We start from the raw sequence: 24948 nt of genomic DNA on the forward strand, positions 1-24948 counted from the left end.
TAAAGGACTTTGGCTTTTGCAGAATGAAATGGGGGTGCTTCTGAGGGTTTTAAGCACAGGAATGATCAAATATGACAGGCAAATTATAAATACTTTCATAATAGTAAGATATTCCAGTTAGAGTAATATGAAAGAAATAAAATTCCTGAGTATACATTGGCAGCCTTTCTTTAATGAAGGTTGGTTTTTCTAAGTGATTTTGGAGAACATATTTTCCAAATACAGACAGCTAGACATCTTTTTCACAGCCACAGCCCTATTTATTTCAGCTATACTCTGTCGATACTTAAGAGTTTTGAGAGATAATGATCTTTTTATCACCTTTTTATTACTCACAGTTATAATGAAAGTCTCAATGGGCTGCTGAGTTCTTTCATGTAAGAGCCTTTTGCAGTGTGAGTGTTCCAAGCCATGGTGGCTTCCTTCCCCTTGCCTTTCCCTCTAGGGAGGTGGGGGTCTCAGCTGCTATTTATAGAGGCATGCTTGCCAGTGAATGTTCTCAGCTGTTTTCTATCCCCTTATTCAGGTTTCTTCCTCAAATGAAGGCTCCCTTTTGCTTCCCAGTCACTTTCCAAAGTCAGCCAGCCCTCTTTGCGTGCCTTCAAACCTCCCACACGCTATCGTGTGATTTAAAATAGAATTTTTTCCTAGGTGGTCAGTGTCCAATCTTCTTGCCTTAGAGGCAGCTTCTCAGGCAGGTTAAAAATAAAAGATCCTTTAGGCGGGAGGATCATGCACAAGACAGTGTGATGCTCTGCAGCTCCTACTGCAGCCCTTCAGTCGTGTGTGGGCAAGACATGGAGAGGGGGTTCAGATGCGAGCATGAATAGCTAGGGTAAAACAAACGGGGACTGGCAGGGCAGGCATAAAACCCCGTGAGACAGCAGAGAGCACAGATTTAAACACTGGAATACCCTCCGTGTCTGTAGGGTAGGACTTGACATTTTAACCTGAGTTGTCTTGGTCAAAGGTAGGACTGTCAGGATGTGATACTTATGAGACCAAGCTACCACCAGCATCCCTTTCAGAGAGCAGACTGCCGGTGTTCCTCTCTTCCTACAAGGTTCTCAACCTTTGCCATAATGATAATATGAGGATACACAGCAAGTTCCTGCTTTAGATATTTTAGCAGCTTTCCACCAGACCAGAAACCTCATCCATAGGCTTTTCCACTGATGGACAACAGGAAGATACCACGACCATCCTGAAATGTGTCCAGCAGGAGATGAAATGGATGTCAAAGGATCAGAAACAACATAGAAATGGAGCTCAAGAAGAAAGTAAGCAGTGGCTCAGACTCACAAAACACTGTGCTGTAATTCATGGGCTATTTCCGTTATGTCACAAACTGAAGAATGAGAGAGAAAAAACAAAAATGATTATTCCACACAAACAGGTGACAACTTCAGGTAAGAAAAGTCTCTGACCACAGGTCTGATCTGAGTTGTCTTAAGAATCTGTACTCTTCTGTGTTCTTTTTTAAAAATGTATTTTATTGATAATGCTATTACAGTTGTCCCATTTCCCCCCTTCACTCCCTTCCACTCTGCATACCCTCTCCCACCCAAATTTCCCCCCTTAGTTCATGTCCATGTGTCATAAGTTCTTTAGCTTCTACATTTCCCATACTATTCTTGCCCTCCCCCCCATCTATTTTCTACTTACCATCTATACTACTTATTCTCTGTACCTTTTCCTCCTCTCTCCTCCTCCCACTCCCTTGTTGCTAACCCTCCATGTGATCTCCATTTCTGTGGTTCTGTTCATGTTCTAGTTGATTGCTTAGTTTGTTTTTGTTTTTCTTTAGGTGTGGTTGTTAATAATTGTGAGTTTGCTGTCACTTTACTACACATGTTTTTAACCTTCTTTTCTTAGATAAGTCCCTTGAACATTTCATATAATAAGGGCTTGGTGATGATGAACTCCTTTAACTTGACCTTATCTGAAAAGCACTTTATCTGTCCTTCCATTTTAAATGAAAGCTTTGCTGGATACAGCAATCTTGGATGTAGGTCCTTGCCTTTCATGACTTGGAATACTTCTTTCCAGCCCCTTCTTGCCTGTAAGGTCTCTTTTGAGAAATCAGCTGACAGTCTGATGGGAACTCCTTTGTAGGTGACTGTCTCCTTACCTCTTGCTGCTTCTAGGATTCTCTCCTTCATTTTTACCTTGGCTAATGTAATTATGATGTGCCTTAGTGTGTTCCTCCTTGGGTCCAACTTCTTTGGGACTCTCTGAGCTTCCTGGACTTCTTGGAAGTCTGTTTCCTTTGCCAGATTGGGGAAATTCTCCTTTATTATTTGTTCAAATAACTTTTCCACTTGTTGCTCTTCCTCTTCCCCTTCTGGTACCCCTATAATTCGGATGTTGGAATGTTTAAAGATGTCCTGGAGGTTCCTAAGCTTCTCCTCACTTTTTTTTGAATTCTTATTTCTCCATTCTTTTCTGTTTGGTTGTTTCTTCCTTCTGGTCCACTCTATTGATTTGAGTCCCAGTTTCCTTCTCAGCACTGTTGGTTCCCTGTGCATTTTCCTTCATTTCTCTTATAGTAGCCTTCACTTTTTCATCTAATTTGTGACCAAATTCAACCAATTCTGTGAGTTTCCTGATCACCAGTGCTTTGAACTGTGCATCTGATAGGTTGGCTATCTCTTGGTCACTTAAAAGTATTGGCTCTGGGGCTTTGATTTGTACTTCCATTTGAGCCTTTTTTTTTTTTTTTTGGTTGCGCCTGTTAATGTAGTGAGGGGCAGAGTCTTAGGTGTTTACCAGGGCGGGGCAATGTAATCGCTGGGTTGTGAAGCTGTATGTGGGGGCGGGGTCTGAGAGGGAACAATGGTGCTTGCTCCTCTCTCCGTTTGATTTTAGTCCCTTACGCTGCTTCCCCCAAGCCTTTCTGGTGCTAATTCCTGTGTGGGGTGGGCTTGTGTTTGTTCTAGGACCCCATGGGTCTCTCCAACACACTCTCCTGTGATGCTGCAGGTCTCTCCCTGCGCCTTAACCCCCACAGGTGTTTTCAATCAGTGTCCCGAGGTTCTGGAACCATGGGTTGTGAGTTCTGTCTCACTGCCCAGTTTCACCTGGTTTTTCTGTGCACGAACGTGGCCCGCACAGCCAGGTGCCTTGCGCGCAGTGCCTTGCTTCACAGTTGCTGCTTTGTTGGGTCTGCCAGCCTCTGGTGCGCCCAGGGTCCGCCCACTGTGGTCTTGCATTTGGGATGCCTTATGCATCTGGTGCCACTGCTTTTTGTGCCGCGACCCCTCTCCACCCAGCTGCCTGACTCTGGCCCTCCTACTCGTCTGGATGAATGTGTCTATTTTAACTCCTTAGTTGTCGGACTTCCATACAATTCAATTTTCTGTCAGATCTGGTTGTTATCTTGTTTCTAAATTGTTGCTGACCTTATTTTGGTTGTGCAAGGAGGCACAGTGTGTCTACCTACACCTCCATCTTGGCCGGAAGTCAGTCCTCTTCTGTGTTCTTGTATCAAGATCCTTCAAAGGCATAAGAAATGGCATCTGATTAGGGGATGTAATGAGACAGTGACAACAGTCCATTCCGTGCACTTATTCCTCCCTGGTGCCTGCATCAGAGTCAAGACAGCGCATGAGCTGTTTTCCAGGGTGCTCTCACTTGGTGAATACCCATTAGCCTGTTTTGATCTAACATTCCTGGGGGAACAAAATATAATTTCAGTGCAGTTTATTCTTGGTTGTCTGGTGAATGATTTATGTTTACACTTTAAAAAACCCACTTTTGGCATTGGTATGAATTTGGATGGTGTGACCATTTCTAAAGGACATAAAATATGCTTTCGCAGTTTGTGGGAACCAAACCTCAAGGGACACCAGTTAATTTGTGTAGTTTTGCTGGGCCTCTCCTTGACATTTCACATGTCTTGGATATCTGAATTTAGCTTGGGAACTGGAGATTTTATACATTCATATTTCTTATTGCCATTTATAATTTGGCTAGTTCAAAACTGATGGGAGACATTTTCTTTTTCCCCAGATGATTGCAGCTTCCATAGAAGAGTTGGGCTTTGGGATAAGTTGAAGAAGGAAAACAAAGGAAAAATATACTTTATTAAAGGCTTGGGTTTCTTTCAGTAAACTGCTTGTAACCCTTGGCTATGCATTTTGGGAAGATCCTTAGCAACTGAATCCCTGAGGTTTCTGCTGGGTGCTTCATTTGTTTTCCAGTAGATTTGGAGAAAGGGCTGCCCCATAGACTGCCAAGTGGGCTCAGTCAACCTTACATTTTTACTCCATTGAACATCACTGACTGGTAAACGAGCACACAGTGCTATGGAAGAGTGCGGTCAGTCCTGGCCAGGAGATGGCTTCAGTCTAATTAGAATAAAGCAGTGGCTACCAGGTAATTAAAAATTAGATGCATTAATAAGTGCTAATTAGGCTTTTAGAAGATGAGCTCAGGATTTTAAACATGGCATTGCACCTTGGCCTGGAGTGGCGGAGATTGGTCGTACAAGGACCCCAACACACTGATGGCTGGGTGCACAAAGGACTGGGAAGGCGCCATGGCCTGAGGGGAACATTAAATTGTTCTTACTTTTAAAAATGTATTTACTTAGTAATACTTGCATGTGGTACAAAACTGAAGAGGTCCAACAAAGTAGAGTAAAAAGCAAATTTCTTCCCATCCTCTAGGCCCCATTTCCTTTCCCTGGAGGCAGGCGACATGTGTTTCCAGAGATATTCCATGCATTTCTAAACTCCCACACACACTTTCTTCTTGCCTGTTCTTTTCCCTTATTTTTACACAAAAAGTAGCATGTTATGTGTACTGTTCCCTATGTTCCTTTCCCCTACTTACTGTAACTAGGAGATTGTAACATATTAGTATATAAAATTGCCTCTTCTTAAAAGGCTGTGTGGTGGGTGGTGTTCTGTTTTGTGGAAGTATGATAATTGATTCAATCCTTTCTCTAAATTATTCCCCATCTTCTGTTGTGACACTGTTCTATTTTTAACTGTACCACTAGAAGCTCAGTAGGTTTGGGTCCCAGCAGAAAGCAGATAGCATGCTAAACAGTGGTTGGGTAGAGTTTAATGAAGAGGATATTTACTAAGTGTGGGCAGGGATAAGAACAACCTGTAATGATGTGGAAGTATTCTGGGAAGCCACTGCTTCCCCTGGGCATGAAGGGAAAAGTGAGGGAAGCAGGTTCCTGGAGTCAGTGAAAGGTACAGCCACAGGAGAAGGCCTGATAGGAGCTGTGGTCTTCAGTTGAGGAATACAGTCAGTGGTGTGTTGGTAAAGGCTTAGCAATGGGCTGTCTGGGGTGAGGATCCCTGATCTGTAGGGTTTGCCAATTTCTGTGGTATAAACACTTCCTCTGTGCCCGATTTTAAGTTCCCAAGGTGTTGTTACTGATTGCAGAGTTGGGGTGGGGAACACACAGTCACTGCAGCCATTGCAGGCAGCTGCTCAGCGTAGTGGCTGCCAGCCTGGTTCCTCCTGCTAGGGCCAGTGATGGGCTGAATCTCACCAGAAGCTAATGCACCAGGGAGCTTGGTTGCTGTAGTCTTCACAGGTTTGCATCCTGGAATACAGAGAAGGTGGGTGAAGTAAGCGAGCTGCATAATTTTGGGCAGGTCATCTATCCTGAATTACTGTATCTTCCTCTATAAAAGAACAGTCTGCCTTGAATGTAGAACCTTTCTACACTGAGGTTCTCTCACTTCTGTGATTAGTGAATTCAGTGACCTGAGTGAGCAGGTTATTTAGTCTATTTAACAGGAGATGCTATGGGCCCCTGCACTCAGGGTTTATGTCTTATAGTGAAAATAGGACATGCACCAATAGGTCCAGCTACAGGGTGGGGGCTGCAGACAGAACCACAGGTATTCAGAGGAAGTGATTTTTGTAGCTGGGGTGATGAGGCTATTGATGGCAGAGAGATGGGAAGACCTTTGTTCTGTAGTTGGAAATTTGTTTTTCCAATGGGGGAAAACAGAACATGTCTTTAATAACCAGTCTACTTATACCACTAGTTCTCTAAGTATGGTCCTGGTATCATCAGCATCTTCTGGGACCTTGTCAGAAATTCAAATTCTTGGGTTCCACCGCAGACCTACAGTTTAAACTCTGTGGCAGGTTTTAGTAAACTGTTACTCTAGGTGATTTTGATGCATATGTCCATTTGAGAAACACTGAGTTATATAGTATTAGCAGTTCCAGACTTGGCTGAAAATCAATCAGATGGGGTATTTCAAAAGCACATACATAGTCAGTCAGATGGGAAATTTCACACATGCATGCATGCACACACACACTGACCTCTGGGCTGTATTTCAGACCAACCCAATCAGAATTTTTGAGGACTGGGGTCCTGGGGAGTTAAGTGTTTCCCAGATAGTATCAGCTGTGTTTCTATACTCTTGATCTTAATCACTGTGATGGCACTGAACTTTAAGTATTTGCCTTGCTAGAACTGCCTGTTCTCTTTTCTCATACAGTTTCTCTGCACTTAAGCTCTCTAAACTTTCAGAGTCAGAGAGGAGGCAGTTGCCTGAGTTGGCACCTTGTGTGGACTGAGGGTGGAGCAGGTTGTTCTTGGCATGATGTGGGTAGTAGAGAAGAGTTGGGAAGGAAACTGGACAGCTGTGGAGGTCTCTGAAGTCTGACCTTAACATTGCTTCATGATTTATATTGTAGCATATTCTCAGAACATCAGACACACCCTTTATCAACTATTAAGTACAAACATCATATTTGAAAGGAAATCTACAATGATTTTGGGACTTCCCATGCCTCTGCCTGATTAGAGTTCTTAATGGGAAAATCTGGAGGGTTTTTTTTTTTAAATTTTTTATCCTCACCTTGAGGACATACTTATTGATATATTTTTTTAAGAAACAGAGGATGGGAGGAAGAGAAACATTGATGTGAGAGTGAAACATTGATGGGTTGCCTTTCATATGTGCCCTGACTGGGGGCTGAACCTACAACCTGGGTATATGCCCTGACCAGGAGTTGAACCTGTGAACTTTTCAGTCTCTAGGACCAACTGAGCCACACTAGCCTGGGTTAAGCCTGGAGTTTATTAATGTGGAAAACTTGGGACAGGATTTCTGGAAAGTGAACTGGGCAGTTGGTCATTTGAGGCCAGAGCTTTTCTCTAAATACCTTAGAGAGTGTACTGAAGAGTGCTTGCCTTTGGTGATTACTAATAAAGCTACCAACATTCTTGTACATGCCTTTTTGTGGGCAAGTTTTCATCTCTCTTGGATAAGTACCCAGGAGAGGAATTGCTGGGCATAGATGTTTAACTTTTAAAGAAACTTGCAGTTTTCCAAATGTACCACTTTAAACTCCTACTAGTCATATGTGGGTGTTGCAGTTGCTTTCCATCTTGCTAATACTTGATATTGTCAGCCTTTTCCATCTTACCCATTCTGGTGGTGTGTAGTATTGTCTGTAGTTTTAATTTGCATTTCCCTGATGACTAATGATGAACACTTTTTTCATGTGCTCACTTATCATTCATATAGCTTCCTCAGTGAAATAAGGAGGACTTTAAATATCTTCTTTTGTACCATCACATCTCACACGTATTTTTTTTCTACTGTAGTTTCACCCATGATCTGATCAACTGAACAATGAACTGACTGATCAACTGAGCAGTCAGTTGCCCTTGATTGCTCACCAGCCTTCAAAACACCATGGACTTCTTGAATGTCACACCTTTGCAGATGCAGTGCCATATGCTTCCTCACCACCTTATCCCCAACTTAGATGTCACCCTTTGGGTTAGTTAAGCCTCAGTCCCTGCCATATGTCTATAACATTTGTTTCTTTTCTATGTGCTGCCATGGTCCTGAGTGTATATCTCTGTGTTTTTACATGTCATGTTGTGTGCAGTTCTTCCTGGCCTCACTGAAGGCAGGGACCTTGTCTCACTCTTCTTTGCATTTCCATTTGATTCTCCCAATGGCTTTATGAGAAAGGCTGAATATGCTCGATTTAAATTGGGGATCAGGGCATAGACCCAGAAAGGTCCAGTGACTTGTCCAAGGTCAGCATGTTATGTTTCAGAGTCAGGGACTGCTTCCTATAAAGTTTTGACTCTTTCACATTAGTTTTCCAAACAGATATGTTGTTTGAGGTACAGTATACACTGAACTAGCTAGCCACACCCACATGATGACTTTTGAAGGCATGGGATAGTTTTAAGGGAATCCATTTCCAGATCCTCAGCTTGCATATGCACTTACTTAAAATTGACTAGCTTGAGAAGGTGCCTGTGACCAAGGAGGGAATTGTGCTGGTTCAGCCATCTCACCTCCACTTTCACAATGGCCTTTCTCCCGCAGCACATAAAAGAGCAGACCATTCACCCATATGTTGTCTTCCTGAGGTACACTACTGCAAGATGGAAAACCTCAAGGCCTTGTAACAAAGGGACAAGTAAAAGTATTCATGATGTTGGAAAGTGAATAACTTTAAGGACTGGAATTTTGCAGCTCAGAGATTTCTACTTCTTAGCTTTCACAGAATTGCAAGGGACCCTAATCAAACTGTTAACTGATGATTTAAAATTCTTTATTTATAATAGATTATTTCTGAACTTTGGCTGTGTAGCTCAGAAGGCTTCAAAGAGTCAAGTTACGTCATCAAACTCCTTCCATTTTGGAGGAAACATCCAGGTTTCCTCTGCTATCCAGGTCATTGTTGGTGGATTCTACTGCTGTTTCTGTCAAAATATCCACATCTTTTTCCTTCATGTCATTGAGACCATCTCCACTTATTGCTGTGCAATATGCATTATGTTTTTGACGTTGTTGCTCATATTCTCTGTAACACCTTCAAAATTTTTCATGCAGTCTGGCCAAACATTTCCCCAACAGTTATGGATAGTAGGCTGCTTGATGCCATCCCAGGCCATGCCAATGTAATCAATAACACTGTGAATAGTGACTGACTTCCAGTAGTCCATTATGGTGGTTTCCTCATTGGAATCAAGAGCCTCAAAAACATTGCTATAAAGCTTCCTGGTGTAGTGTGCCTTGAAAGCTTTTATTATGCTGAGTGAGGGGTTAGATGAAATATGCAGCATTTGGGAGCATGAAGAGAACTTCTGTGTCAGGGTGGGCATTTTTGAGTTCTTCATGGCAATGAACTGGAGCATTATCCAAAATTAACAAAATCCTGAGGACAAAGATTTTGCCTTGGAAATAGCATTCAGCTTCTGGGATTAAGCAGTTGTGGAACCAATCCCAGGCTATTTCAGACTCAATCCATGCTTTCTTGTTCCACCTCCAGTGAACTGGCATATAGTTCAGGTTTTTCCCTCTAAGGGCTCGTGGGTTTTGTGCTCTGTGTACCATTAAGGGTTTGCACTTAGTTTTCCCTTGGCATTGGCACATAATAGCAAGGTTGCATGGTCTTTGCATGATTTAAGCCAGGAGTTTTGGAGGCCATTTGTGTTACATAGATTCATTTGCCAACATTGTTATAAAACAAGCCTGTCTCATCAGCATCGAAAGCCTGCTGTTCCATATAACCCTATTTATGTATAATGCCTAGCAGATATTTTAAAAATCCTTTTGCAGCCTCATGATCTGCCAAACCTGCTTTGCCTGCAAAGTCAACATTTTTCATGTAGTATTGCCTTTTACAACGTGCAAGCCAACCTGCAATAGCTGAGAAAGGTTTAACCTTTTCTTGACTGTGGGTAACATGACCGTAAATTTCTTTGGCCTTTAGCCTCACAATGCTGTCCACTACACACTTTTCATTGGTTGCCCTTTTATGAATCCACAAACTTGGCTGCTTTTCCATCTTTTCCATAGATCCATCATGTACTACAGATGTTCCTTCAGCACTTTCACAATGGCCTCATGTACAGATTAGTGAATCTTGTCCTTTTCCTGGATATACTGTATTGTTGATTCATTAACATTGAATTCACAGACAACAGCACTATAATTCAGGCCTGCAGAAAGCTCAACACACGTATTTTCTCTGTAAGGCACATTATAGGAGCACTAGACACTTAGGAACACTACACAGTGCTTTAGTACTAGCTTGGGGGCCATTTAAAACAAAGAAATCAACAAAAAGCACAAAAATGTGAAAAATGTGACATTATTAGCCTGTGAAAAGGACATTGCCTAACATTATGACTAAAACAAGATGGTGCAAAACATGGCCTTGGTGCAAGTTCAGCTGGGAATGAGTGCATAAGGCAATTCAAATTTTCGCTTCAATGCACATATCCATAAATAACAAAGTGTTGCAAGTACTGTTTTTTGAGTTACACGTATATTTTACCTAATAAGTGAGTTTGCAAACAAAGAATCAGTGAATAAGGACCAACTATATTTGTGTGGGCCTCTTGGGAAAACAGTGTGAATAGTATCATTTTTAAGCACAAACATGTATTACCCCAGAGCACAATTTTGTGGGGAAAGTTCAAAGGAAATGAGTTAAAGGGGAAAGATATTAATGTGAAATTTCTGACTTTTTAAAGAGCATGTTCATAATTTTTTTCCCTTAGGTGGAAAAGTGGGTATTATGTCTACTGTGTTTAGAGTCTGTTGGATATATTTTTTAAAAAGAATGTTTACCTGGCTGGTGTAGCTCAGTGGATTGAGCTTGGGCTGCGAACCAAAGTGTCGCAGGTTCGATTCCCAGTCAGGGTACATGCCTGGGTTGCAGGCCATAACCCCCAGCAACTGCACATTGATGTTTCTCTCTCTCTTTCTCCCTCCCTTCCCTTTCTAAAAATAAATAAATAAAATCTTAAAAAAATATTAAAAAAAAGAATGTTTAACAGTTTAGTTTAAAAATGTCATCAGGATGTCAGAAATTAATACTTCACAACTATTTAACATGAAGATTTTAGATACTAAATACACATTTGGTACATAGACTTTTGGATTCTTTCAGGGAGAGAAGCAAAATGAAGGAGGAGGCCACTTTGGTTTTGCTGTTGTACCAAAACAAAACAAATCTCTTCAATTTGGAGGGAAATATGTTAGCACTTTCTTCGAAGAATTTTCACATTGTATGGGCGGAAGTCTCATTTCTTCCCTCTCCACACCTCTCAACACGCTGATTTGGTTTTGATTTGTAAAAGATCTGAGCACTTTGAGATGAAATCACTGTATTCCCGAGAGAGGCCTAATGGAAGGGCCTGATTTCCCCCTAGAGGACAGTACCCAGGGCTTTCAATGTTCTCAAAAATGCTAGAGTTCTGGATGACGGTTAAGTGTAACTGCCAAAACTTAGTCTTCATATGCAGTTCAGAACACAACAAAAAGCTCTTCTGATGTCTCAGACTTCTCCTTTGATTGTTATGTGTAGTTGGTACTGTTCCTGGTTTCCTTAATGTCTTTTGCCTTGGGATGCTGCCAATAATTATTTACATGTGTGACGGATAGCCGTCACCATTCTACCGTGGACCAAGCACCGGGCAGTCTGCAGGAGCCCTACTTGCTGCTTTTTACTGGTGATGGAGGCTGCATTCGCCACAATTCCTCCCCAGCTGACTTACTCGCCGACTTATAGGTAACCGGTTCTTTTGGTTAATCATTCATGAAGCACATGGTCTGTATTTGGTAAAAGAAATGTTGCATTGTGATTCCAACAAGCGTAATTTATGTTCCTAATTATTTAAAGTTATATCAGAATGCTAGCTCCTTTCTCCCCTGAGCCCGGGGCAGGGAAGAACTCAAGGCACACGGGGTTCTCTCCAGCTCCATTGAGGTTGCTCAAGTCACTGAGGCTGAGCCTACTCGGGCTCCTCTGGACCTCGTGGTCCATGTCCACGCGGGCCGCGTCTGAGGTGGAGCACCAGGTGTCTACAGGAGCAGGGCGCGCGGGGCAGGCCAGGTGGGCCGAGTCGGAGGGTGAAGAACAGTGCCGGAAGGAGTTGGCTGCACTTGGAGCTCGGTGGGGCACGAGTTTGCTAGGTCGAGGCAGAGAACCGGAAGAGGTCGCGCGGGGGCTGTCCGGTGCGCGGTCTGAATACGTCACTTCCTGCGCCTGTCCTCTTCCTGGTGAGGGAAGAGGGCCGGAGATTGGTGCATCCCGGAGGAAGGAAAGAGGGTGAGGAGAGGCAGCGCCGAGCGGGCGAACTGCTGGGCTGCCGGGGGTGTTCCGGGCAGCCGGGATTCCCCCGCCGGAACCTCTGCTGGGGTTGCGGCAGGTTCCTCTCGGGCACGTCTGCGGCCTCTCTGCTTTGCTCAGTTTCTGTGCCCTGTGTTGCAGGTCTACCCGGAGCCCCGGAGCGAGAGCGAGTGCCTGAGCAACATCCGCGAGTTTCTGCGAGGCTGCGGGGCCTCCCTGCGCCTGGAGGTGAGCGGGTGCGGCCGCGGGGGTGGCGGAGCAGGGGGTAGCGGGCATTGGCGGGGGCTAGATGGCCGGGTACCGGCCCGAGACCCGGTTCGTGGCCGCCCCAGGTAGTGAGCGCGGTCCCAGGACAGGGAGGAGCCGTTGTACGGAGCCCCATACTTTGCCCTTTTTGCAATGAGGAAAAGTGGTTCCAGTAGCTCGTAGTGCCGGTGATTCGCATTCCTTGGCACCTGCCTCAGCTTTAACTGCTTTTAGGGGTTCTCCAACAATTCACAACCAAATCTGGGTGAGCGCGTCAGAATCCCTAGAAGGGATTAAGCCATATAGAAATAAAATGGGTTCCAAAATCATATTCCTGCCTCACTCCTTAATGTTTTTTTTCTTTCTTTCAGAAATTAGGTGGTTTTTATTCTAATATTTGATGTTTAGTTTAGAGAAATACTACCTTATGTCTGGGGGAGCACACTGGGTGGTATGTCTCTTCCAGGTTGCTTAAGGTTTTGTCACTATACCAAATAGAGCCTTTCAGGGGAAGCTCTCTGGAAACTTCTCTTTTTCATCTTATTTTAACATGTGATTTGTCTTAATCTTGGGGTAGAGCTTTAGATCCAGAAATGTAGCTGCACTTTTACTTCAGAATTACAGGCTGATGTGGTTTTAGTCATTTCTGTGTTTAAATCTTGCCTCTTCTGTCATTTCTATTTTAGCACGTTCAGCCTTTGTTTCATTATGTGAGAAGTGAGCGTTATACTAAGCTTCTAGGTAACAGCATATGAAAGCATCCCTGATAGAACCTGGTGTAAGACGCACCCATAAAGGTTTTCTGTCCCAGAAGGGTAGTCTCTCAGTGTAGGTTTCTTGGGGGAAAAAGTTAGAAGTCATCCACTGTATAAGGGAAGGTTATAGGAAAGCTTATCGGTTATTTGAAAATGACACGTAGGAATTCATAGAGATGAACATAACTGCTTTTATGAATGATTGAAAACATATTTTATTGTGGGTAGGATGTGATATCTGTGAGGAAATCATATCCAGATAAGTGAGAATGCCTTTTGGAGGCTCCAAAGACCATGGGACTATCTAGGAGGGAAGACAGGATTTCAGTCGGGCGGGGGTGGGGGGTGGGGAGCTTTACTCCATGGGTTTTGTTGTTTTATCATTGAACTTCCTCATTGGGCTGTGATAATATGCGTTGCTTGTAATAATTTTTGCTTTTTCTTAACCTTTGTTGTGGGATTTTATTATCCTTTTCAAACTAATGACTCTTGTTTATTTATATTAAATTGGAATTTAATATAAATTAAATTCCAGTTTGCATGTAAGATTATAATCTGACAACTTCAGTATAAGACTTTTAAATAAAGTATTGTTTTAAAGAAAGTTAAAAAAATATCCTTAGTTTTCCAGAGGCTGCTGTTGAAATGTCATATAGTGACTTTTTAAAAAGAATTAAGAGTTTATTTAAAGATGTTTTAGGAAAGAGTTTAAGTGACATATCCCAAGCATCTAGAATAGTGCTTGACACATAGTAGACCTTCAATAATTGATTGATGAACTTGAAGTTTAGTTATTAGCAATTTTTTAAGCTAAAGGGAAATTATGACTGACTTTGTGCTATTTTTAAAGACTAAATATGACTTCTGTTAAACTTCAAATAGAGACACATTTTGTTAGAATTCTATCAAGATCAGTTGTAAGTCACCCTTAAAACTCCTAATTACATTGGAGATAATAAAAATTTAAAAAAATGGCACATCAAAAACCTTGTAAATTTTCCATCTGATTTTTATGAAGTTACTCTGAAAAAGGAGTTTGTGTGGATCCATTTTGGGCTTCCAGGCTTGCTCTCATCTGTGGTGTGAAGGGACAGGTCTGTTCCTTAGAAGATGGCCTTGCCCTTGGACCACAGTGCAGCAGTTTCCCAGTGATTTTAAAGAAAAATATGTAGGAAAATGAGTGGGGAAGGGCCTTGGCACTTTTGAAATGCATTCTAGGTTTAACACATTTTCATAAAATTTTGGAAGACTGACAAGAAACCTTTTGAAATTGTAAACACAAAACTTAAAACTGATAGTTTATATTCTAGATTGGTTTTTGTTTTATAGTTATAAGTATCAAAGTGTTTTTTCCAGGGATTTGGCTAGACCGACTTCGCGACTTCTTTGTAACAGACTGTCTAATTTTGGTGTATGTATTTTCTTCTTTGGCACCATTTTAAACCATCCTAAGGTTTTTTTTAAAGAAAAGAGGAACTGAACATCGTAATTACTTTTTCTGTTATTTTAATGCATGTGCATTTTAATTACCTGTAGAAAATCAGGTATTATGCGCCGATGAGTTGTTCTGATCATGAAAGGAATTTTAATTTTGAAGGAATATTGTACAATTTGCAGTTATTGTTAGAACAGTGCCTTGTGTTTTAGTTGCTAAATAGATAGTAGCTATTATTATAGTAGTTTTTTGTAGTTTGAACCACATTGCTGTGTATTTTTAAAATTTTTTTTTACCCAGTAATCCATATTCATTATATAAAATTTAAGAAATAGAGAAATGTAAGAAAAAAGTGAAAAAAGTGTAATGTTACATCTAGAGATAGTATTAAAATTATTATATATTTTTCAGTCTATTTTTCCTTTGTACATATGTAAATATACTTTTAAAATATTCACGATATCATAGTATACATAATGTTTTGTAACATGCCTTGAATTAATAATAGTGTGACTTTTCTCATGTTAAATATTTGTCTGCTTGCTTTTAAAGAGTGCCTCATAGTTCCTAGTGGTAATTCCCATTTTTGGACACAGAGGTTATTTCTAAGTTTTCACTGTTGTAAACATTGAACTGTGTGATGGACATTTCTGAACAAAATCCTTCATTGTTGATTATGTTTTAAGTCGAAATTCCCTGATAGGGCACTGGCAGGTCAAAGGTAGGGGCTTTTAAAGATTTCGAACACCTCACGGCCCAGTTTTCTCCAGAGACAGTTTTACCACTTTGCCTTTGCCCAGTAGCAGTATGACAGCACTCCTTTCCAGTCCTGCGACCGCGTGTACTGTTTTCTTTCTCTTTCACCTGGGAAGATGAAAACCTCTTTGGATAAACATTTTGGCTTTTCTTGTATTGTTGATGGTGCCATATTCCTAGGTACATGGTAAACTAAGGCAAAGTGAGGTACTCAGGATTTCTTGCGTTGAACTTTTGAAAGGGGACGTGAAAGAAAAGCTGCTAGAATAGGACATCTAAGTTGAAAACCTCAGACATTTGCAGTTACCTTCCGCTTTCTCACGAGTAACTGCTGCGAGTATGGAAAGGTGGGCTCTCCAGCACTGTGATCAACTGGGCTGACTTAGTGAATGAGGTTTTGGGAAAGAAATTGCCTTACGTATCCTAAAACACTCATCTTCTGTGTGTTTTCCTGAAGGACAAACTTGTTGTGATACTTCTTTGCCCTGACACTCAATTCTCCTCTAGATTTTTAGCCAAGGTTATGATTGAGATGTCATCCAAAAGAATATTTTAAAATATTATCAAAATAATTAACACATGCTTATGTGGAAACTCAAAACTTGTTGATGTAGGCTTAAGAATTAATTTGAATAAAGAGAAAAGTATATAGTGTTTTCCCTAGGGATGGAATACCCCACTCAAGTGCTACCTTCATCTTGGATTTGGACAGAGAGTTAAGGTGTTTACTGTAGCTTTGCATTGAAGGTTTATGAGGCCACACAGCAGTCTGCCTTCTTAGCTAGTCATCTTCTGTATTATGGACTAGGTGGTAAGCTGGAAATAGTAGGCAATGACACAGTGTTTATTGATTGACTTACTGAATAAACTTTTGAAATCAGCTTATGCCTTTTCCAGAATTTGCCTTTTAAAGTAGTTGTTATATAATTAAAAAGGGGTCATTTGAGAGGTGAAAAGGGTATTCTCTAAACATTTTGTAGGTACTTAAAAGCAAAGAAAGCCAAATTCTGCTCAGGTATTATAATTCTATTTTAATTTTTCTTGGCACAAAGTATCAAAGTTGACTCTGTCCTATCTCTTAGCTTCTTGTCAAACTGTCCTGTAGGGTGAGCAGTTAGTCACCTCTGCGTCTGTGCTGCTTTTCCAGTGTGGATAACTAGACCTGGCCTCCAGTGTCAGGCCACTGGGTGTGTACTGTTTTTGCAATTCAGATAGACTGCATTGTCTGTCTAGATGAGCACTATCTGATAGACATATAATATAAGCCATATGGGTAATTTAAAATTTTCAGTAACACATTAACTTCATGTTCCTTTTTACTTTTTTAATTTTAATAATGCATTCTCTTTAGCCCACTGTATCCATAATGATGTTCTTTCAACATGTAGTTAATAGAAAAATATTAATGGGCTTGTTTCTTTGTTTTTTTCACATTATAAAATCTGGTGTGTATTTGTCACACAGCACATCTCACTTTGGATTAGCAGCATTTCAAGTGCTCAACAGCTCACGGACGGAGTGGTCCCATGTTGAACAGTGCAAGCATAGATCAGTGAAGAGGCTGGAGAAATACAGTCATCTTTGAAATTAAATGGGATTAACATTTGTTGAGTACAAATGATGTACCTAGGCATTTTATTTATACTCTTTTTTTTAATCCTCCCAAATATCCTGCAAAGAAGATGGCACTTTCCCCATTTTGCTGATGAGGCGATTGAGACTTTGGATGGTTAAGAGGTCCCAGGTCATAGCCCAACAAGTGAAAAAGTCAGGAGTTGAACTTGGATCCCGTGGCTCCACAGACTGGGCTCTTGCAAGCATGCTGCCACGTGGAGTGGAGGTAGTTGAACTGTTTAATGATTGTAAGGCAGTACTGTTAGCCTGACTTCTGGCAAGGCCTATAGGTGAGTTCTCAGGAGAATTCAGCTGGTGGCAGGGCTGGCCTTGTGGGTCTGTGACCCTTGTAGTCAGTGACACATGGCCCTGCATTTGGTTTAATGTTCTGCTATCCCCATCTCAAATTCTTAAAACTTACTGAACACAGGACTCTGCATTTCAGTTTGTGCTGAATCATGTAAATTGTGTAGTTGGTTTAGCTTGGTGGCATTATCCTTAGAGGTGTATGATAGATAACAAGAATAAGCAGCATTTTTTCAGTGCTTATTATGTCCTGGACTCTGTTCTAAATATGTGTTAAACTCAGTTTTTAAGCAACTGTATTAGGTTATTATCTCCAAACTATGATTAGAGAGACTAAGGCACTGGGAAGTACAGCACCTTCCCAAGGTCCAGGAGAACATTTCACTGTCCCTCCTCACTAGAGGACCTGAACAGTGAAGGCCCCGAAGAGACACAGGAATAGATTAAGTTGGAATTAAGTGTAAAAAGGGAAAAGTGAAGGTGGTACCTATTATCTCTTGTGTTAATAAGGCTAAAGCCCAGGCAGGCTGGGTAAGCCTAATAAACTGTATTCCTGATCCTAGGCAAGAGGTGGTGGGGGAACAAGAATAAGACGTGATGTGTATCTCAGTCCACATCCATGCCTGCTGTAAGTGTCTGCTAGGAACTCAAGATAATATCTTTTGTGCACTAAAAATTGCCCCAGCTTCTTAGGCAGTCACCATTCCACCTGTCTCAGTGTAATGACAGGAGGTAAGATAGACTCAGGGTTTTGTTTAAGGATCCTTTTGAGAAAGCCTTCCTCTGGCCTTGGGATGATAAGAAGCTGGGAAGTGGGAGCTAGTGTGCATTTCCCAGTGGGAGAACTTCAGGTGAAAGGGGAGGAAGAGGCTCGTAGGGCACGTTCTCACTTTGCGTCTAACTCTTCCAGTGCTTCCATGAAGGGGTCTTAGCTAGAGCTGAGCATCAGGCCAGATATTTGTAAGGTTTCTGAAAAGCCAGGGTTGTAGTATTCAGTGAAACTTCTACCTCCTCCCCTAGCTACCTGTTTAGTAACAGGACCTAGCCCATGATTCTAATTTAGCACTTGATGTAGGACACATACCTCAGGTCTGCCTGCCAGGCCTCCTTGGGTAACCATTGTAAGTTGTTTCAGTGCAGCCAGTCAGGATCACCTAAGAGTTGTATAACTCGTATCTTGATTAGTTATTTAGTAAGTACTGGCACTGCTTACCCCATGTAGTACAGTAGCAAGGCCATTTTGCTACCATGAAAATACGACCTCTGGGCTAGAGGAGTAGGACTTAGAGGATGCCAATGGCATGTCCTTAGGTTGCATTTGAAAACTTCCTTTTGTTCAAGTAAGATGTGTATGTAGCATACTCCAAGGCTTAGAAACTGTTTCTGTGTCTCTCCTACCCCAGAAGCAAACTTTTAACACTTGGCCATTAGTCTTGGTCTTTACTTTAATATTGATTCCACCTGCTGTGTGTCTCATGTAGTGCTGCCATCTGTGGGATAGCCCAAGTGGCGTCCAGCCCGGTGTCCTGTGGGTCTCTCTGTCCCTGATCCCCATCATTCAGAAGGTCGTGCCCAGGAGCCTTGTCATAGTGGTTGGGACTTCTCATGACATGAACTCTGTCCACTCCTACCTGGCATCCCCCGTGCTCTGGACTTTCTGTTCCAGGCATATCAGACTATTTGAGATGTCTGAGTAGCATTTATTGATTGTTTAATTTTACAAATAGTGGCCTGTATTCTGTATCAGGCACTGTTCTGTTGGCTTCATTTGTATTAACTTGCTTAAACCTTGTGATGACTTTCACATTAGAAGAGAGATTTTAGGGACAGAGCCACAGTCACTCAGCGGCTGAGGGGTGGGGCCAGGTTCAAATGGGCTGTGCCTGCATCTACCATGGGGGCCATTCCTAATGCCCATCCTGTCTCTGGGCTAGGAGCCCCTTCTTCAGGTGGGCATCTGCATGGTTTTCCCAAGGTCTTTCAGCCTGTTTTTGCTGTTTGCCTCTGTCAACATAGCATTATTACTTGTACCTATGTTTCCCTGGTCTGCTCCCTGAGGGCAGGTTCTATGTCTTTGCTTACTATTCGGGTTTCTGGTGTCTCTCACTTCACAGGCACCAAGCAGGTATTTGTTGAATTGGTAAAAACCGTACGGGGCACCCCATCCAGACCATTGGTAAAGGGGCTCAGCATTCTGTAGAGTCCCATCTGTTCTCTCCCAATGTAGCCTTTCTTCCCCACCTCCTAACCCCATTCACATTTTTTCTTTTTTATCATCATTCCTTAAATTTTTTTATTCTATCAGGGCCTTGATTCATGAACTCCTTCTAACTAAAGTAAAACTGAAAGGGTAGCCTGTTTTCCCTCATTTTGTGAAGTAGCTATCTGCTGATCCGAATAAAAACAAGGGTCAGCTTCAGAGGCTGGGCAGCTAGCCATGCTGAGTAGCCTGACTGTAGCTGAGGTGTTGTTATGGGTGCTGGCTCTTCTTAGTGATGGCTCACCTTTTGCAGAACACAGCAGGAGGCAGCCTTGGGGGCCTGGCAGTCCTGGTTTTAGCATCCCAGAGTTTTAAGATCAGAAGGGACCTTGAGCCTGGTCAGAAAACTGTATTTGACAAATTTCTCTCTGATATAAGAGAAACTGAGGATGCCCCATAGAGAGCAGCAATGGAACAGAAGCTCTGTGCGGCCTTTTCCCCCTCCGTTAGGGGCGGTGTACAGCCAAATGGCTAGAGCTGTCTCGGATTCCTTACACATGGACAGGAAATTTCTGTAGTTCCCACTGTGGGAGACTGTAGGAGAATCTGGGGGAGGGGAGGCATGTGTGTTGAAGAACTCCATGTGTGACTTTGTTATCAACCTTTTGTCTCCGTGCTGGAAGGGGCCCAGAATCTTTTTCTCCTGTTACAAACTGGTCATAGCCTGTTGGTGGTTTTGGCTCAGGTAGAGCCATCTGATCAAGGTGAGATGTGTCAGGTGTTAGATATGATGCATTCTGCATGTATGCGGAGTATAAGGAGGGCCATGCTCACTGAGGGTGGGGCGGGGCTGTGCTAGACTCTTCTAGCCAGTGGTGTGCTTGCAGCCGTCACTTCAGGTGCTGCTTTTACTTTCTGCTGGCTTTTCTGGGCTGGCTCAACCCACCACACGGGCATGTGTGGGTATTGATGGGAAGGTCTCTCACTAGCCTCAGATACATCATCATTGGCCCAGAGTTGGGGGGAAAAAAGAGTGTGTGTGTGTGTGTGTGTGTGTGTGTGTGAAACATGCATTATTTTGAATATGGTTAGGTCACATGTGTATTTTTCATTTTACAATTCAACAAGGATGTCCAATGTTGGCCAATTGGAGGAGAAAATTTTTTTTAAAGATTTTATGTATTTATTTTTAGAGCGGAGAAAGGAGGAAGAGAGAGGGAGAGAAACATCCATGTGGAAGAGATACATCAGTCAGTTGCCTCTTGCACACCTCTACCTGGGGACCTGGCCATGCAGGCATGTGTCCTGACTTGGAATCGAACTGGTGACCTCTCAGTTTGCAGGCCAACACTCAATCCACAGAGCCACACCAACCAGTTTGGGGGGGGGGGGAAATCTCTATCAAGGGTTTACGTTCTTACTTTCCAGTAAGGCCTTGTGAAAAATGAAATAGTGTCAGTCATGAGCAATGTGTGGAGACAGTTAGAATCTGGAACTCATGTGCATGTGTGGTCTTGAGAGTGCTGAGGTAGATGACTGCCTGTTTCTCTGGCCATAGGAAATTCCAGACACTTGGTGTGGTGTTTTGCCTTTTGACATCATTCCCTTCTGTATTTCCTGTTTCTCACCTTTTTAAAGTCTAGTACAAGAGGTTTCTTTGAATATCTTTTAGTCATCACTTTCTTACTTTCACTTAAAAACAAATCAGAAAAATCCCAGTTGGTCTTGTGGGAAGGAGAAATTCGCTCTCACCCCTCTTTTTTCTGACAGGTACTTGTCCTGAAGCAGTTTGTGTCCCCAAAGAATTCCTTTTAAGTCCTAGGAGCCAGTGAGGACAAGTTCCTGGGAATAACTACAAAACAAAATCCAGGGCCTTTCAGATCATATTTAGATGTGAAGTCTGCATTTATTATGTTTTAAAAAATAACATTCTAACCAGAATATTTATATTAGTCTATATTGGGTGTTTTCTCTGATAGTTTAGAGCAACTGATTGGTCCTTGAGTTGAGAAATGATACAATATTACTTCCTGTGACCATTGATATTTTCTTTGATACAGATGGAGTGTGTAAGCTTGCTCTCCAGGGAGACTTAGAAGTTAGAATGGGTAGTATCCTCTTGGATTGCAGAGTGTGGAGCTTCTATAATAAAATACTGATTCCAGGGTCCCCTTGGATAGTTTTCTGATTTAATCAGTTTGGTGTTTAAGCTGACCCAGCTGGACCATTAAAATTAGGGTGTGGTGGGGTCAGGAGAGATCAGGCTGGGAGAGGGAACCACATGATTCTCCCATGCTTCATGGGAGAGCCAAGAATCTTGCCCAGCTTAGGTGAGGCAAAGAGGAAGGTATGCTTTTCTTTGTCCTTCTCATTGCAAAGCCAGGTCGGCCCGGCTGTGGTGGGAATTTGAGAGAAATCCATGTGGCAGCTATTGAGATCTTGAAGAAGTGATGTTGAGCCTATCAGAATTGTTCAACTGAATTCTTATTTATAGGGAAGATCTGTGGATGATGAGTGAAATGCTTTTCTACTTAAAAGAGGTGTTGGGGTGGTTAGGGAATGCTAGAGAGAGCCTCATAATATGCACTCACCCTTTTTCTTACTTTGAAAAATTTAAAACTAACAGAAAGGTTGGAAGACTAGTGTAAACATCCTGTGCCTTCACTTAGATTGCTGTGTAGACACTTTTGCCCCTTTGTTCTCTGAGTCTTTGGACACACGTATTTTGTTAGCCATCCAGGGGTGTCCAACTTGCGGCCGTAAGGCTGCATGCAGCCCAGGATGGCTGTGAATGTAGCCCAACACAAAATTGCAAACTTACTTAAAACATTATGAGATTTTTTTGTGATTACATGTCACAGTGTACTTAATGTGTGGCCCAAGAACAACTCTTCCAGTATGGCTCAGAGACGCCAAAAGGTTGGACACCCCTGAATGTGGTGTGCACCTCATAATGTTTGCCTTTAAATACTTAGTATGTATATTGTTTAAACGAGAACATTCTTCTGTATAACCAAGGTACTGCTTGCACACCCAAGACCTTTTCCATTGCTTTAGTAGTACTATGTCATATATATGGTCCATATTCACACTTGTGCAGTGGTCTCCAAGTGACTGTTACAGCTTTTCTTTTCTTTCTTTGTTTTAATATAGGCTCCAAACAAGGGGTCATGCATTGCATTTGGTTTATCATGTCTTGTTAGTCTCTTTCATTTCTAGAAGAGTTCCTCTACCTTTATCATTTATGACCAACAGTTTTGAAGAATACAGGGGTGGTTATGTAGAGTGTCACAGTCTAGACAGGATCTGATTCTATGCAGGAGTCCTACACAAGTGATGTTCTGTAATCCCATGGGTCAAATCAGAGCGAGCTTACTGTCAACACACTCCATACTGCCATGCTGAGTTCCCTCACTTAGCTAAGGTGATGTTCGCCACATCTCTCAGTTGTAAAGATGCCCTTTTCTTTTGTACTTAATATGTATTCTGTGGGTGATGCTCCCAAAACCTTTCACCTGATGCTCCTAGGACCCCTCATCATCCTTCCTGAGTTAGTGTTACTCATGGTGTTAGCCAGGTGGTATGAGACTGCCTTTGGAACCTCAGGCTCTGTTCAGGAAAGGACATTTGAGGGTGGTGTTGGGTAGATACCCATCTAGAAAGTTGGATGCATTTTGGCATGTGGAAGAGAAGACATTACCTCTTCTTTCAAGAATCTGAACATTGTGTTTTGTAAATTTAGTCACCTGCTTTTGAGTTCTGTATTACCTTTGTACAAGCTTTTCATCATCAAGCAACCAATCAGTCTCTGACTCATACTGAAGCCATGACCTCAGTTTCATCCATGTGGATTCAGATGTGACTATAAAAAAGTTAATTGAAGAGGAAGGAACAAAACAGGACATTTCCATTGTATGAATGAAAAGAAATGATAGAAATGCAGAGGAGGTAGAAATGTAATAGTAAGTTTAAAAACTTCATACCAGCAACTTAATAATAATATCAAATGCTTGCTGAGTGGCTCCTAAATACTAGAACAGCCACAGGGCAATGCTGTAAGGTAGGTGCAGCTGTAAGGGCAACTTAAGATGCTGTAAGGCCAATGCTGTAAGGTAGCCTCAGTAGACCGAGGAGAAACAGATCTAGAGAGGCTGAGAAATATGCCTTATATGTGACATTTACTAAGTGGCAGAGTTGGTGTTTGAATCAGGCTTATGGAGATTCTATAACTTCTAAATTTAGAATTGAAGCTCAGCTGAACCAAGGAGATGGTGGCAGTACAGTTGGTGGAAGCTCTGTGAATAGGAAGAGGATAGAGGGAAGATTAGGGACCCTCGGACAGTTGATCTTTTCAGGGATCTAGCAAATGTAGTGTCCATAACGTTCATGTATTTTGAATTCTTAATAAATGTGTTAACTAATCTCCATCATGCAACTGAGAAGGAATTTACCTAAGATTTAGGATGTTTAATTGTAAACTGTTAGTTTTCTATATATCTCCCATCACTTTGCGTGTGGTGGATAACTTAGTTAAAGCCATTCAGTATAGTGAAGGATTTATAACCTGGAGAATAAAGAAAGTAGAGCTGATGGAGCATTAGCAACTTTATTAAAAGGTTGAATGATTTCTATCCTTGTTGTATTTGCTAACTGTTTTTCTGTTGTTGGTGAATTTATTAAGAATTCAAATTGCCCAACAACTGAATTTTGTGTGTGTGTGTCCTGGTTATAATGTAAAATGCATTTTTTAAAATTATGGATCATGGTCAGGAGTTTAAAGAACATCAATTAATTGCAGGTGTTTGAAGAATCAGGACAAGGCAGTTTGGGTATTGGAAGTGTGTGTAGTAAGAAGTTTCATGTTGTCCCAACTTCAAGTTTGAGATCTCTTTGCCAAGACAAGACCTGGAAACTTAGCTCCTTCCTGGTTTTCAGCAACTCGTCTGAGTTGTAGTTAAGAACTGGCCCATGGATGAGGAGAAGGTAATTTCATATATGACTGGAATGTTCTTAGGAGATTGCTCTAATCATTCCATGGGATGAGAACATGGCATTTTTTTTTTTTTTGACCAGAGCATTTATTGTGTTCTGAAGAATGTGATACAGAAGAGCAGTTTGTGTTTCATTCTAGTGGGACAGTAGGGAGGTGTTTCTTGGGGTGATGTTAGTCAGTCTGCATACAATTTATGAGGACACTCCTGTGCCTGCCCTGCCCTGAGGGAGGGGATGCACAGATGCACAGGATGTCTCTCTGCTGGAGCATTAAAGAGCATTGTGTAGCAAATAAAATGAATGCACATAACTGGGATACAGGCAGCTCTTCTAAGCCTGTGAGAGGGACAGTTATATGGGGTTGGGATTTAGGGACAGAAAGAGACCTTTCAGATGACCAGGCTTGAAAAAATGGGTGGACAAAGCACCTGAGGGGGTGGGGCAAGCCTGTCACTTCTTCCTGGTTGGCTTTCAGGCTTCTCAATTTGGTTTGTTGAGTTGAACTAACAGAATGTACTGGATTTGATGAATCATCCTAAATAGGA

At 42.0% G+C, this 24948-nt stretch overlaps 1 protein-coding gene and 2 long non-coding RNA genes across 8 annotated transcripts in view; 2 read left to right on the plus strand and 1 right to left on the minus strand.

The window, feature by feature from the left end:
- Positions 1 to 5544, plus strand: part of LOC118497402 — a 23498-nt gene extending 17954 nt beyond the window's left edge. Inside the window, exons 3-4 of the long non-coding RNA XR_004899926.1 lie at positions 3424 to 3428; positions 5426 to 5544. This is a non-coding gene — a long non-coding RNA (uncharacterized LOC118497402). The remainder of the gene's footprint in view (positions 1 to 3423; positions 3429 to 5425) is intronic.
- The window catches only part of ARHGEF7 (Rho guanine nucleotide exchange factor 7), a 132984-nt gene that overhangs the window by 20360 nt on the left and 87676 nt on the right, over positions 1 to 24948 (plus strand). For 4 of the 6 annotated variants that reach the window (XM_036011465.1, XM_036011466.1, XM_028527058.2 and 1 more), the window contains exon 2: positions 12241 to 12327. In XM_036011465.1, the coding sequence (XP_035867358.1) occupies positions 12241 to 12327 (87 nt within the window). Of the gene's footprint in view, positions 1 to 11995; positions 12079 to 12240; positions 12328 to 24948 lie in introns of those variants that run through there. The other 2 variants (XM_028527063.2, XM_028527061.2) reach the window with 2 other exon arrangements.
- Positions 4926 to 11897, minus strand: LOC118497401. The gene is made up of 2 exons (XR_004899925.1): positions 11397 to 11897; positions 4926 to 5566 (listed from the first exon to the last, which is right to left on the minus strand). It is a non-coding gene; the product is annotated as an uncharacterized LOC118497401 (long non-coding RNA).

Source organism: Phyllostomus discolor, chromosome 11 (assembly GCF_004126475.2).
Source record: "Phyllostomus discolor isolate MPI-MPIP mPhyDis1 chromosome 11, mPhyDis1.pri.v3, whole genome shotgun sequence".
NCBI lineage: Eukaryota > Metazoa > Chordata > Mammalia > Chiroptera > Phyllostomidae > Phyllostomus > Phyllostomus discolor.